At 46.0% G+C, this 14769-nt stretch overlaps 1 protein-coding gene across 3 annotated transcripts in view; it reads right to left on the bottom strand.

The window, feature by feature from the left end:
* Window positions 1-6019: 6019 nt before the first annotated feature.
* Window positions 6020-14769, bottom strand: part of TBX15 (T-box transcription factor 15) — a 93622-nt gene continuing 84872 nt past the window's right edge. For all 3 annotated transcript variants that reach the window (XM_081122131.1, XM_081122129.1, XM_081122130.1), the window contains exon 8: window positions 6020-8438. In XM_081122131.1, coding sequence (XP_080978257.1) covers window positions 7654-8438 — 785 coding nt within the window. In that variant the 3' untranslated portion in view covers window positions 6020-7653. The remainder of the gene's footprint in view (window positions 8439-14769) is intronic.

Raw genomic sequence — 14769 nt, 5'->3', positions numbered from 1 at the left:
CCCTGTTGAATCTTGCTTGACTTGGCCCTTGCCTGGGTAACTCTTCTGCAACTTGGCTTTCCCTGCACATCTCACACCTTCCCACAGTGACCTTTCACTCTGAGCTTGGCTTTTCCATGGTGGGTTAAGTGCCTGCACACATTCTCATCATCAGGTTCTTGGCGTGATGATGACGTGGCTGTACATGGTTTTGCTCTCCAGACATGAGAGAGGGTTGAAGTTCAGCGTGGGTTCCTGCAATCCTTTCTGGAGTAATTATGGATAAAAATGTTACGGCAAGATGACGTGTGCCTTGTGTGACTTCGTGACACTGCCTCTTGTATCTCCTTGAGCTAGCCAGTACGTGTGTGTGTGTGTGTGTGTGTGTGTGTGTGTGTGTGTGTGTGTGTGTAAAACTGAGCTTCCACATATCTATCGGCACCTAGTCCCTTGGACTCTAAATGTTAGAGCATGTACTATTATTTCCTAACATTCCAGAGCCATTTCCTCTTACAGGAAGTGTCCCAGAATTCCACAGTCATACTGCAGTGTGTGGCAGTGGGCTTCTGCATTTCCTTGGAGCATTACCACAGGCCAGCTGGTCCTCAGCTTATCCTATGTCCTCAGCTTATCCTATGTCCTTGAACTCTGGATTGACCCATCTGCTTCTCTTCTGTATTCCCATAGCATCCATGTATACCTCTATCATAGCATCCATGTATACCTATATCATAGCATCCATGTATACCTATATCATAGCATCCATGTATACCTATATCGTAGCATCCATGTATACCTATATCGTAGCATCCATGTATACCTATATCATAGCATCCATGTATACCTATATCATAGCATCCATGTATACCTATATCATAGCATCCATGTATACCTATATCATAGCATCCATGTATACCTATATCGTAGCATCCATGTATACCTATATCGTAGCATCCATGTATACCTCTATCGTAGCATCCATGTATACCTATATCATAGCATCCATGTATACCTATATCATAGCATCCATGTATACCTATATCATAGCATCCATGTATACCTATATCATAGCATCCATGTATACCTATATCGTAGCATCCATGTATACCTATATCGTAGCATCCATGTATACCTATATCGTAGCATCCATGTATACCTATATCGTAGCATCCATGTATACCTATATCATAGCATCCATGTATACCTATATCGTAGCATCCATGTATACCTATATCGTAGCATCCATGTATACCTATATCGTAGCATCCATGTATACCTATATCGTAGCATCCATGTATACCTATATCATAGAATTTCCTCACTACATTCATTGTTTCCGTTTCTGCTGTCTCCGCAGGAGACTGAGCTCCTGAGTTACAGGACCAGCTCTTATCTACATATTACCAACACGTAGCACTATGCTCTGCCCAAAATAGATGTTCAGGACATGTTGATGAGCCATTGTTGAAGGCTTAGTCGAGTAAGTTTGAGTGAGTATTATTTCCAGCCTGTGGATTAATTCTATTCCAGAAACTCTTTTTGTTGCCAACATTACTTTGTCGTGAAATATTAAGTATGGCTTGCGTTGACACTCAAATAGAAGAGCACACACCGGATGAAGCTGTCACCATAGAAAGAATGACAAGTTTAACACTCAAAGGGTAACTTTATTTACCAGCTCTTGTGGAGGGCCACATGGAGGGGGATAACTGGCATCCCCCTTGCTTTCACCTTGTAGAAACAAGGAATTTACCAGCCACTTTGGGTTGGCCTTCAGTTTGGTCTATAGCTTAGTATCATCTGGCAGAATCTTCTTCAAGTCCTCCCAAAAGGCCCTGCTGAGCTTCATGGACCTTCTCAAACCACCTGATATGACACACTGACTGCTCACCTTCTGTATCAGCTTCCCAGTCACACCCCCACTACACAAGCATGCTGCTGTCTTAGGTACAGTTTGGGTGCCCCAGAGATAATCTTTGCTAATCTCAACACCGTCAGTTTGCTTCAGGGTAGCTCTGCTCAGCCACATAATAGAGAGTGTCCCTGGGTTATGTGGATTCCTGCATCATGGTGGTTTAAGCAGAAAATGAAGGCTTTCCTATTCTGGGCCTTCTGGCTTTTTCCCTGATTATTTTACTAGGGCCTCAATCTTCTCTGATACTGAATGGTTAAGGAAGGCCTTCCCTGTCCAAGAGAATCAGCCTATCTCAGGGTGGTGCTTGGAGAGCGCTAATGAAAAGATGCATGTAAAGCCCATATTGCAAAGAAACAAAACCAGCACGTAGGAAAAAGGCTCTGTTGATGAAGCATGAAACTCTCCTCAGACCAGCAGACTCTGGAAATGAGACCTGGAACCTGTGTCAGTTTGCTTACTTGTTTCTGGAAAACATTTCTGGATGAAGAGATTGGTGAACTAGTTTCCGTCCTTTATCTGCTGCCTAAATAGAGAGGTACTGTGCTATGTGTTGAAGATATGGAGCTGGGAAGGAGCCTGGTTCCCAGAATTACTGCTTGGAGAAGAGCCACCTAACCAAGGAAGCCCATATTGGATTGTGAGATGAGTGAGAAATAAACGTTAATGTGTTACTATTTGAGGGGGTTATCTGTTATATCATCTAGAGACAGCTTAGGAGGGGCTTTGCCTTTCTGTGGGTGGAGAAAGGTGTGCAGTGTGGAAATATGGGGAGAACTCCAAGAATCCTCTTCATGGAGTCCAGAAACCTCTCCTAGAATGAAGAACTCCTGGGGGGTTGACTTGGCAATCTTCTGGCAGCCCCCTTTGTCTGTTTCAGCTTTACTGGATGAAAACACTAAAAAAGACTCCAAACCTCTTTGCTTTTCTGTGCTTCTGCAGGACCTGCAATAAAGTCCTAATAGAGGCAGAAAGAGTGAGAAGGAAGCATCTGAAGTGGGAAACGCCATTAGGCTGGCCCATAAAAGATGAGTGCTCTGGGCAGTAAAATGAGCTAAGAAGGAAAGCATGATGAATGTTTTCTCGGCCTTAAGCAGCAAGGTCCCCTTTCACCATCCCACGTGGCACTGCCTCCTGGCTGGGCAGAGCAAGGGGCTGTGTGCAGAGCTTGATTTGCAGGCAGCAGTGGGCCTATCCCGGGGGCCCTGGCCGGGGGAGGGGTGTGTGGCAGTGTTGCGGGGGATGTAGCTGGACTCTGCCATCACCTCCCAGCCCCCACTGGTCCTCTCCAGGGTGGATGTTCCCAACGAGACACAACGGAATCCAGAACTGCCCAAGTTACAAAGCGAGGGCATCTCACATAAGTAAAAGGGAATCCAGAGTCATGGAGTTGGGAGCAGCAGGGAGAACATTTGACTTAAGAGATTTGAGATTTGACTTAAGAGAGTGAACGCGCTCTCCCCCAACCCCACTGCCGTATCCCATTGCCCCATATGGAGAATACTTTTCTTAACTGTGCTGCGTCCCACCCTCACACCAGCACCCCCTCCTTTCTCCTCAGCTTACGCAGTTTTGATGAATTCTTCAAAGGAAAATTCAAGTTCAACCTTCTCCATGAACACTTCTCTCTTTATTATAGTCCCTATAAATCTCACTTTTAGAAGAACATAGTAGTGGAAAGGCCTGGGTTGGAGCCCTGTCTTTGTCACTTGCAAGCTCTATGACTTTGTGCACATTACTAACCTCTATGAGTTTCAGTTTCCCCATCTATAAAATAGGGATTGAAATACAAATCCTACAAGGTAGTTGCAAGGATTATAGGATAACTTTGCATAATGTGTAACATGTAATAAACACTCAATAAAAATTTGTTCCCTTCTAAAATTGTGCAGCATATACAGACATGCCTCAGAGATATTGCGGGTTTGGCTCCAGACCACTGCAGTAAAGCAAATATCGCAATAAAATGAGTCACAGGATTTTTTGGGTTTCCCAGTGTGCATAAAAGTTATGTTTATACTGTAGTCTATTAGGTGTGCAATAGCATTATGCCTAAAAAATGCTGTACAGAACTTAATTAAAAATATTTTGTTGCTTAAAAATGCTAAGCATCACTTGGGCCTCCAGTACGTCATAATTTTTTACTGGTGGAGGGTCTTGCCTCCATATTGATGAAAGTCAACATCTGCAAAATGCAGTAAAGCAGAGTGCAATAAGAAGAGATATGCCTGCATGATTTTTACCAGCAGTTTAATCCTTTATTGTCTACTGTTTCATATGCATACATCTTGACTCCTTAACCAGGCTGAAATCTTCTTCAAGGTAGAAATCTTCTATATCCTCATAGAACACAGACTAACTCAGAAAATTGTAGAGTACCAAGTTGTATTTAATATTTTTCTTATTAATTATTGCTCACTGGTAATCTGATTGTTATATATTTAATCTTCTATAGGCCTTTGTATATAATAATATCTAACAGCCCTTTGTATGTAATCAATTACAATAAATGTTCACCATTACATTTAAGAGAATTGGGTAGAGCATATTCTTGACTATTCTTTATCCAGTTTTTGTTAAGATAAATATTTTTTATTACTTCTCAGTTACAGATAGAAACATATACCATAATTCAGATGTAACTGATTTGGATTGTTCTAATTCATCTAAATTACTGAAATTTTCTGTACCTAATCCTCTTAAATACTTATTGAAATTCTTATTCTTACTATTAAATGAAAATATGGAGATTTCTAAGTTAAGTGTGCTACTTGGCACATTATGATTCTCTGTCACCGAAAACCTCAGACAGACCAGTGAACGATATTTGCTGTACTGCTAAATCAGACAGAAATAACCATGAGTTTCATGTGTAGTTGTTTTAGGTCTACCATTTGAATCCAAGGGTTGACTAAAAGATTTCCAAATAGAGGAGTCTTTTTAAGTTTTGAGACATGTCATATCCAGAGAGCCTAAAACCACTAACTAGGTCCTCAGTCAGCCATTGTCTAAGCTGTTCAGGCGGTGGTTTGGTGGCTTAATGGAATTAACCCACATGCCACTCTTTGAAGTTATTTATAAACCCAAAGCAATGATTGATTAAGGCTTTTGCTCCCCCAAATCAAGCTCCATTTCCAACGAATGAGTGTGATGGTCAACAACGTGAGCCCTGGTGAAATGGGTCAGTGGGTTCCCAGTGTAACTGTCCACCAGGAAACGGTCGGGGCAGGGGTAAGAAAGGAGATTTCAAGTCCTGGCTCTGCTGCTTCCCATCCTCACTTAAATACAAGTATGTCACAACATTTCTAATCCTACCCTCCCTTTTACAAAACAATACTTCCTGCCCTGTCCACATCTCATGGTTACTGCAGGGTTCAAATGAGATAATATGGGAAAGTGCTTATATGTGGAAGAGCCCTAGGCACTTCATTAGTCTCTTAGAAGTCATCATTTGGTGCATGACAACTGAAAATCCCTCCTCCCATGCGGTGGTGGTATAGTCCAAAGAGAGGGTATATATTTACAATTAAACATACCAAGTAAATCCAGCCACAGAGGCTCTTCACTCAACCCCTTAGGATGTAGCTTCCTTCCTGATTATTCCTCAGGGGACTGCTGGGCTCCAGAGGGATGACTCAGTATTAATTGCACAGGCCTTATGGTCCAATTGCCAGCTCAACCACTTGCCACCTGAGGGGCTCCGTTAAGTACTTAACCTTTTTAAAGCTTATTTCCAGATCTCTGAAATGCTGATGAAAATATGTATCTCACAGAATTGTGGGAGGATGCTAGAGATAGTCATGTAATGTCTAGCCCGTGGCTACAGTGAGGGAGGCTCTTAGACTCACGGAGGCGTCTGTAGCTAATCTGAAAAGGGCAGGGCCCACTGGAATCAGACCTGGCTTCAGTTCTGCTTCCCTCTCTGACAGGCTGTCTGATTCTGGATTATTCGCTCCACCTCCCTGGAGCCCACTTACTGATCATAAAATGAGGATGGTAGTATTTTCTTCATGGGGTCTGAATGGAGATCACGTAAAGTAGTGGAGATGAGAGTGCCATGCTCATCGTAAAGCGCAATGCATGCGCACGGGCTGCTATTCATGTTTCCATAGAAACAAACACGCAGAAAACAATGGCAAAGATTTTATTTAGCGGCTTTCTGTGCTTGGCACTTAGAAACAGAGTTCCGTGCATAAGGGCAAATTTTTATACACTTTTTCTTCATACATATTTTACATACCCTTTTTATTGCCCCCTTTTTTTAATATTCATAATATGAATTCCCCCACTAGGCACATAAATACACTTATCTACAACACCTCAAAACCAAAAATCTTAATAATATCTGTATTACTTTACTTGGTATTATTTGCATTTCCACACCATTTAAAAAGTTTAGCTTGCACCAAACTCCACTTGTTTTATCATTAAAGGACTTGAAGGGGAAGGGAAAGGGGAAGGCAAAAACCCAAAACATCAAAATGCAACGAACTATTTGATAAAAATGGAGATCTAAGGGCAGGTGGAAGGATGTAGAAGACCTGTCTGCAATTCCCTGGGACATGACAGGATTTCCCTGCCACAGGGACTGTGGGGCAGTGGATCCAGGCCAGGTGTCTGGATCCGAAGTGCGAAGGCCAGGCCTCTCTGTCGCCTCTGCGCTTGGTTTCACCTGCGGGGTTGCAGCACCCTTCCTTCGCACTCCCTCTCCGTCCCTTCCCCTGCCAGGCCTTGCGCTCCAGCATCCATCGGCACTTCCCACGTGGCGCACCCTCTTCTGGATCACAATGGTCAGAGCTGCGGGATCCAGATGCATCCCTCGCCTGGTCCCTCTCATCATTGCCCTTGACCACGCACAGTGTCCCAGACACGTTTCCTGCTCAACACCACCGTGATTCTTTCTATAACCTGTAGGGGGGATGGGGAGAAACAAACACAAACCAAATTTCCTGGGTGAATTAAAACTCTCGTCACTGCGCACACTTGCTCTGTCAGTCTTGCTCGCCGCCTCTCTCTCGCCCTCTGTTCTTCTTTCTCTCTTTCCATCTTTTCTCAGGCACCACTGGGAACGTCACCGATAGCATATTGAGTGCAGACAGACAAAGTTTAAAAGCAATTTTCTTCAAGAAGCCAAGTCCAGTTGTAGTACTGATGTCTCTCCACCCTCATGGATGGGAAGGGGTTCCAGGCTACACGGTTCATTCCAGAAACGGGGTAAGCTGCAGGGGAGAAAGGTCCGTCTAGTGTTGTACACAGACAAATTCTCGGTGAAAGCACCCATTCCGGGCCTCCCTGCACAGAGTTCGCCCAGTTCCGAGTCAGTGTACATGTGTATGTGTGTAAGGATGAGTCTGTGTGTGAACATGTGTATATGCATGCACGCACGTATGTACGTATGGGTAGGTCTGTATGTCGTGTGGCTAACTTCATGGCTGCTAAACGCTAGCAATCTCCCTTAACATTATTATAAAACGATTATTCATTTTCTTCAAAGACCACTCTGGAGCAGACGCTGCTTTATAAAACTAAGCTTTGGGAAGGCAGGAGCATGGCCACTGGGGCAGAGATGATTCCACGCAAGCATAGCTTCAGTGGCTCAAACGTCTCTCGTTGTTCTTGGGGATACGCTTTCCTCCTCCAGAAAAAAACAAAAAAAAAACAAAAACCACCCAAACACGCAGCTGCTGCGTTTGCAAGGCCCTGGGCTCCGAGGAGGAGGGTGCGCCCGTGCAGCCCGGGCCGGGCTCGGCGGGCAGCGGCCGTCACACCATGTGCACCGACATCTGCGAGGAGGAGCCGGGCACGGCGCCGTACTGCCGCCCGTCGCAGGCGGCGCCGGCCTGCTGGCCGCTGGGGGAAGGGCTGATCATGTGCATGCCGTGCTCCACGCCCGCCGGCAGGTACTGCCGCTCCGCGAAGGCCCCGCTGGGCGGCGACGAGCAGAGTAAAGTGCTTTGCGAGGCGCTCAGTTTCTCCGGGCTCGCGGCCAGCCGGGGGGAGGTGGGGAAGTTGTATCCGTACAGGTTGTAGGGGTTGTGGAGGGAGAAGGCGTTGTAGGAGCCCTGCTGCATGTGGCCGCCCCCGAACACGTGCGGCGAGCCGGAGCCCGAGGCCGCGTTGCCCGCCTGCATCACGTACGGGAACTGCGAGGCGGGGAAGGAGCCCAGCTGCCCGCCGTACGCCTCCATCTTGCTGTTGCTCGGCAGCGAGGGCGGCGTGGGGATTCCTGAGATCAGGGAGGGAGTCCTCTGAGGCATGAAGGTCTCGGAGGGCTGCGCGGCGGCGGCGGCGCCGCTCTGGAGCCGGTTGTAGCCGCCGTCGCTCAGGCCCGGGTAGCTCTGCAGCGCGGCCATGTTGCTGCGGGCGCAGGGCGGGTAGTCGGAGAGGTTCAGGTTGCACAGCTGGCTCTCTCGGCAGCCCACGTTGAAGGTGTTGGGGGCCAGGTGAAAAGTCGGAGGAGAACAGGATGGAGATAAAAGATGAGACGAGGCCGAGGGGGACGGCGTGCCAGTGCTGGAGGTGGTCGGGGAAGTGCCTGTGCTGCCCCCTGAAAAATAAAACATGAATTCCACTGAGACGGCGGCCTTTTAAGTCGTGTCTGTCCGGGCCAGATGCGGCCGTGCAGGAGGCTCCCTCAGGGGGCCAAGATGGGCCGGTTTGCACAGAACCACTGCTTTCCCTTAATCCCTTAACTCAGCAGACTTACGGTAAGTGATGCCACCTGTGTGCGCATGCGCGCTTGCACACACACACACACACACACACACACACACACACACACACTCACTCACTCACTCACTCACTCACTCCAAAAGAGGGGACGAAGGGGGTGACCAAAAAGAACACTAAAACCGTTTGTTTCTCTGTTAAGTAAGTCTTAGTAAGTCTTTTTGTTTTTTTTTTAGAAAAATAATAATTAACCTTCTAATCACTCTGTCATTTCTATTACCTGGCACGGTTGCTTAATTCATCATATTTAGTCTTCCAGCTGAAAATATAGGATACCAAGTCTCAGGACCTTAATCTCAGAGGAAATGGAGAGCTTGGGTGGGGTGGTCAAGTCAAGGCTGAGGCCTGGGAGGGCTGAGCAGAGGGGCCCAGGTAGTGGGAGCTGGGGTATGAGACTGAAGTTCTGTCATATGAAAGACATTATGAGAGCAATTACAAGAGCATAAAGCAAAGCTAACCCAAAACGAAATCATTACGATCCAGAGGCTCTGCTAATCTCCTTTTGTAAAAGCTGCCCCGTCTCAGAGACTGGAACAAATACTGTAAATGTCAGAATGGGTAATAAAGGCCGGAGATCTGCATTCTACTCACAGCTTGGCTACACTAACCCTCCATCTGACCCTAGGCCTACCACTTTCCTCTCTGGGTTTCAATTTCCGTACGTAGAAGATCAGAACTTGAGTTAGATCAGTGGTTCTCAAGCTGGGAGAAGCTGCGAGCTTTAAAAGCTGCTGAGGTTCCAGGATCCCATCCCAGATCAACTAAATGAGAATTTCTGCGCATGGCAGCTCCCCAAACTATTCTAATATGCAGCCGCAGTTGAAAACCAATGATACAAACTAAATTCCTTATTTCAAAGTACCCGAGTAGTGATTCCTAAACTTGAGTGTGGTTCAGAATCACTGGAGGGCTTGGAACACAGGTCGTTGACTCCGACCCCCATAGTTCCTGACCCTCTAAGTCTGGGGCAGGGCCTGAGGATTTGCATTTCTAGTAAGTTCTCAGGTAATACTGACACTGCTGGTCTAGCGAGCACATTTTGAGTTAGAGGAGGACCTATAGGTCCCTTTCAACTAATAAAAATCCCTGAACCTGTATCTGTATCTGTATCTGTATCTGTATCTGTATCTGAAAGGGTTGCTCTTATGATGTGTGGATATTAGAACTGGACTGCTGGCAGGTGCACCAACAGATGAAGGGCCAGTTCAACACAACCTACTTTGGCCTTCAGATAGCTTAAGAAGGTGAAATATGACCTTTCTGAGCCTCCCCTTTCCTGGGCCAGGAAGCAACAGTGCAGCATCCACTTCCTGTCTCCCCGCTGGAAGTTCAAAACAGTGGTGAGTGCTGGGGCTGCTGGACCTTTTGTTTGAATTCCCCAGAATGAGCGGATGCTTTGTTTTCCATAGGGACTCTCCCATGGTGGAGCTTCTCCTTCAGGGCAAGGTTAGGAGTTTCCCAGAACCATTGAGAGCTATGATTTCCAAGGAGGTGGTACCCCTTAGGTCATCCACAACTCATGTAGGGACTCTTAGCACCTGAGCTACTACAAAGGATAAAGGATATTTTAAGTGGAAAAAAGCAGGAATACAGTTTTTATCAGTGAGGGAAATAAGAAGGAAATGGCAAGAAGCCAGATATTGGGTTGCAAAAAATCATCCATAGCATGCCAGGGAAGAGGCCCCAGATGTGCAAAGAGAGAGGAAGATACTCAAAGAGAAGCCAAAGTATATTTTTAGCAAAAACAAAAAAGGTCTGAGCCTACATATACAGAAATGGTAGTAGTATTGGGTGTAGAAATACAAATTTAGCTCTTAATAGTTCTTTTCAGTGTTAAATATTTCCAGAGCCCAACTAATATCTCTTCCTTGGTCAAACAAATTTCCCCAATGAATTTCCAAGGTAAAACTGGATTTAGTTATAAATAGCTGCTGATTTTAGAGTCATTTCAGGGAGGAGTCCTTCCTAGTTTCTTTTTATGCCTTAAATTCCTTTAAGAGAGGTACAAAGACTTTTATTCCATAAATCGAGATAAGACCAACATTGTAACTACTTCTGGAAGACATCAGCCAGCAGCTGACCATGGTAGAAGAGCACCAAGCCCTATTCCAGTTCCACTGGCATCCACCCAGCTCATGACCACAGGTGAAGTGGGCTACCTCTTCATTGCTCTCATCTGTGAAAGGAGCTGAACTGACTTCAGTTTCTGTTTTTCTCAGAATTACATTTGTGTCTGAGGATTCAATTGTGCTAAAGTGTGAATGGCCAATTACAAGTACTTTCCAGGAATCTTTTAACATAACAAAGGCCTTCTGGAAGGGGAAGACTGGGAAAGGCGAGAAAGAACCTTTCATGCCTTGTTTTTGCACCTCTCAGTGCCCTGCCTGCAGGGCCTGACGGGAAGCTCAGGAATTCATTTTCTGTAAGCCTGTGGTTCCTCTTAGAGGCATTCTACACATTTTCCCTTGTCTTTCACCCTAATGCAGGGAGCTTCTGTGAAATAAATGCTAAGGCACAAATGGAGAAACTCGACTCCAGCTGTACAGAGAGTTGTGTTTTATGGGCTATGTATCTGGTCTCCTCCCTTTGAAAGCCCGTCCTTGCTCTCCCAGATCTGGTGTTTATGTGGTCCCCCAGGAGAGGGAGAGCCCCTGCTCAGCACACTGCACTGTCCTCTTACAGGTAGGCTCCAACAGGCGCTGGCCCTCGCCCTGCAGCAGGAAGTGCAGGATGGAGCAGATGACTTTTTACAACTCTAATGGTTTTCTCGGATGGCCCGAGATGGAACGAATGGTACTGATTTAAGGCCTCAATTGGTTTCACTACAAAAAAAAAAAAAAAAAGACGGGAACTATTAACAAGTTACAGGGATTTCTGCTGAGCAGATGAGAGGCACATGTTAAAAAGTTTGTAGTCAGCTTGCTTTGGCTTTTAAATGACACTCGCTGGAAATGAGACTTGGTGGCCTGCTGGGCTTCAGGGGGTGGGAGCCCCCCATATGAACTAGTGTTTGAAGGGGGAGAGCAAACCGGTCCAAGAGAAGGTCACAATGCTTCCATTCACTTTGAAGAAATGCTCTAAAGCACTTAGAGTGCTCAATACAGATAGCAACGAGTTCTCAGAGTCCACACAGAGAGAAAAGACTGTGGTATGCATTTTGCAGAGAAGCAAACCAAGATACTGAGAAGTCTTTACTCTCTCATGATCTAACAACTTGTCAGCTGTTAAACGAGATGAGGAGTGCCAGCCAAGTGCTAAATAAGGAGGCAGGCTGCCCTCCTCATGCATTTCAACACTCGGCTGCCTGGAGGCCTCTTATCGCCGACAATCTCGGGCCCAGTGGGAGGCCAGGCTGCGCTGATGCGGAGGGGCAGACTGCCTCTCAGAGAAAAGCATGCCTTCCTTTCCTGCATCCTGTCTCTACCCACCAGGTCCAGATGCTCTAGGGTCTTGACTTAAACTTGATTTAAAGATGATCATGGTCTATGGAGTCAAACAAACTCAGTCCAATCCCAGCTGTTTTCCTGGCTTAGCAAGTTAGCCTCTCCATATAGATGGAATTACGAGTCTCTACCTGGTACCGGTGTTTTAAGAAATAGCTGAAGTAATATATATGGCATTAAATATTTGTTTCCTCTTCCCATGTACGAGTGGAGTGAGGGAAGGAAAAGGGGATCCTGGTGCATTTGGGTTCCAATGGGATGGCTCTCAGGTGTTGGCCTCTGTCCGTGGAGCTGAGCATCTCAGCCTCTCCACAGGTAGATGCCCCGATGTAACAGGTTAGAGGACAGAGCACTGGGCATGTGACAGCTATGGACCCACCAGGGCCATATTCCCAAAGGGCCATATTCCCAACTCTGTTTCCTCTCTGAACTGTCTGCCCCTCCGCACTCACCTCTGCCCCAAGGGACCCGGGATGTCCCATGTCTCCATCTCTTCTCAGATCAAGCAAAGCAGAACTGAACACAAACAGGTAGATTGAAATCTTTCCCCAGTGGATTAAGACCCCTGACTGTACTCAGAGGATATAAATGTTACTCCACTTCTGAGAGGTGATTAAAACATAATGTCCATGACTTACTTATTTCAGATCTGGAAGTTTGTACCTCTTAGTCCCTCACCATTTTCAGTCCCCCCACACCGCTGGCAACCATCAGTTTGTCTTCCGTCTCTGTGGGTCTTTCTGTTTTTGTTTGTTTGTTCCTTAGATTCCACATATAATTGAACAGGGATGCACAGCACAGGGAACATGGTCAATAACACCGTAATAACTTTGTACAGTGACAAACACTGACTAGACTAGTCATGGTGATCATGCTGTAAAATATATAAATGTCAAGTCACTGTGTTGTACACCTGAAGCTAATGTAATGTTTTTAAAACCATAACTCCCTAAGTAACCAAAAAGACTCTTCCGTTCCAAGACCGATCCCCCACCTGGCCCACCTCCCTGTACCCTATTTTATTTGTTGACCAAAGTGAGGAGGGGCTCATTAACATTCAAATTCGACATTAATTTGCTCCAATATTCAAGACTAAGAGCCAGAATTAACCAAAAAGAACCCGTGTTTAGCAGTGATTCCACACCAGGGCAGTAGCCCAGAATATACTTGTGCACCATGGAGACAGTTAAACGTGACTGTGAAAATCCTGAATAGCAAACCTGCTGACTTTTGCATCTTTAAATTGATCACTTCCAGGCTGTAATATGGAGGCTTTCAGATACAGCTTCCTTTTGGGTTCATTTTGTTGTGCTCCTCCCCCCCAAAAAACTTGAAAACATTAAAACAAAACCCCATCTGGGCCAGTAAAGAACAAATTCCATGTAATTACTTGGTTCCACGAGCCAGACTCTTCTCTCATGTAACACTCGATGGCATCTGTCCCTGAGGAGTGCTGATTCACTGTGTGTCCTTGAGTAGCCTTCTTTGAGGCTTTCAAACAGGTAAGAGGTAAAAAGTCAGCACCCTGTGCACTGATTCCAGGGAATCAGCCCGGTAGCCATAAAGTTTAATGATCACAGCCCTGATCATCCCAACCAAGGGATTACCCTTAGTGGAAATGAATACCTTTCTCCAAATACAAATGTGAAACATTAGAGCGCCGATGGGAATTGTGTGGTTTCGGTCTTAGGAAGACTCCCAGTGCATCACTTTCCATACGGTTTAAAGATATGCATAGATCCAAGCCTCTTCCCTTTAAAACGGCTTTCGATATAGTCGCTAATTCTCGTTTTTCGCATTGGTCTCTGCTTCTTAGACGGCCCTGTTTTATGCCTCCCACATTCCCTTAGGGGCACTGCTCCCATTTTTTTCACTTTCCATAAACCTGTTTGTGTCTCAGTCACCGGTTTTACTGCCTTCCTCACTGCAGCACATATCCGTTGTTATTGTCAGCAAATTAGGACTAGGCTGCTTCTCTCCTGGCAGTGGTACCCGGTTTCCCACTGAGAAACACCCTCTCTTCCACTCTCGCCCCTTTGCCTGACCTCCAGGAAAAGCATGTGACTCCCACCTGGACAACCCAGGCATCGCTTTCCCCACCCCCACTGCCCCGGCAGTTGGTTCCGGTGACTCGATTAGAGCCAATGAGACTCAATGGGATTTTGCTAGAAACCTTCGAAGAGAGGCACGTGACCTTTCCCAACAGATTTAAACCTAAAAAGGCCTAGGTCTAGGGTTGCTGACAGCTAAGTTACCACCCTGGGGAGCCTGAGAATGAAGTCAGCTGAGAAATGAAGACACCTTGGAGTAGGGTGGTGGCAAGGGAGATTAAGATGTGGATGGATCTAAGAACTTGGTGATGGCCAGATACGGTGGAGGTGGGGGGACCTCCAGGCAGATGAACGGATGGTGGTGTCCTTGCTCCAGGAGAAGGCACCAAGTCTGTGAAGTAAATCAGACTCAGTTTTTGACACGTTGAGTATAACGGACTTTTGGGACAAAATAGAAAATGTAACCAATAATTGTTTGTTTTAGTGATAACTGAGATGTTCTCTAATCCCTGTCAGGAGCTCCTCATGAGCCTTGTTTCTTATCTCAGTGATAAAGGAAATTGGCTATGTTTGAATCATTATAGTGGTCACAGAGGAATTCCAAGACTGCTATCCATTCAACTGCTCTCCTTTCCCAATCTCTTCCTAGTGTACA

This window comes from Miniopterus schreibersii (genome assembly GCF_964146895.1).
Source record: "Miniopterus schreibersii genome assembly, chromosome: 19".
NCBI lineage: Eukaryota > Metazoa > Chordata > Mammalia > Chiroptera > Miniopteridae > Miniopterus > Miniopterus schreibersii.
The sequence above is the reverse complement of the archived record's forward strand: the minus strand, read 5'-3'. Positions and strand labels throughout refer to the sequence as shown.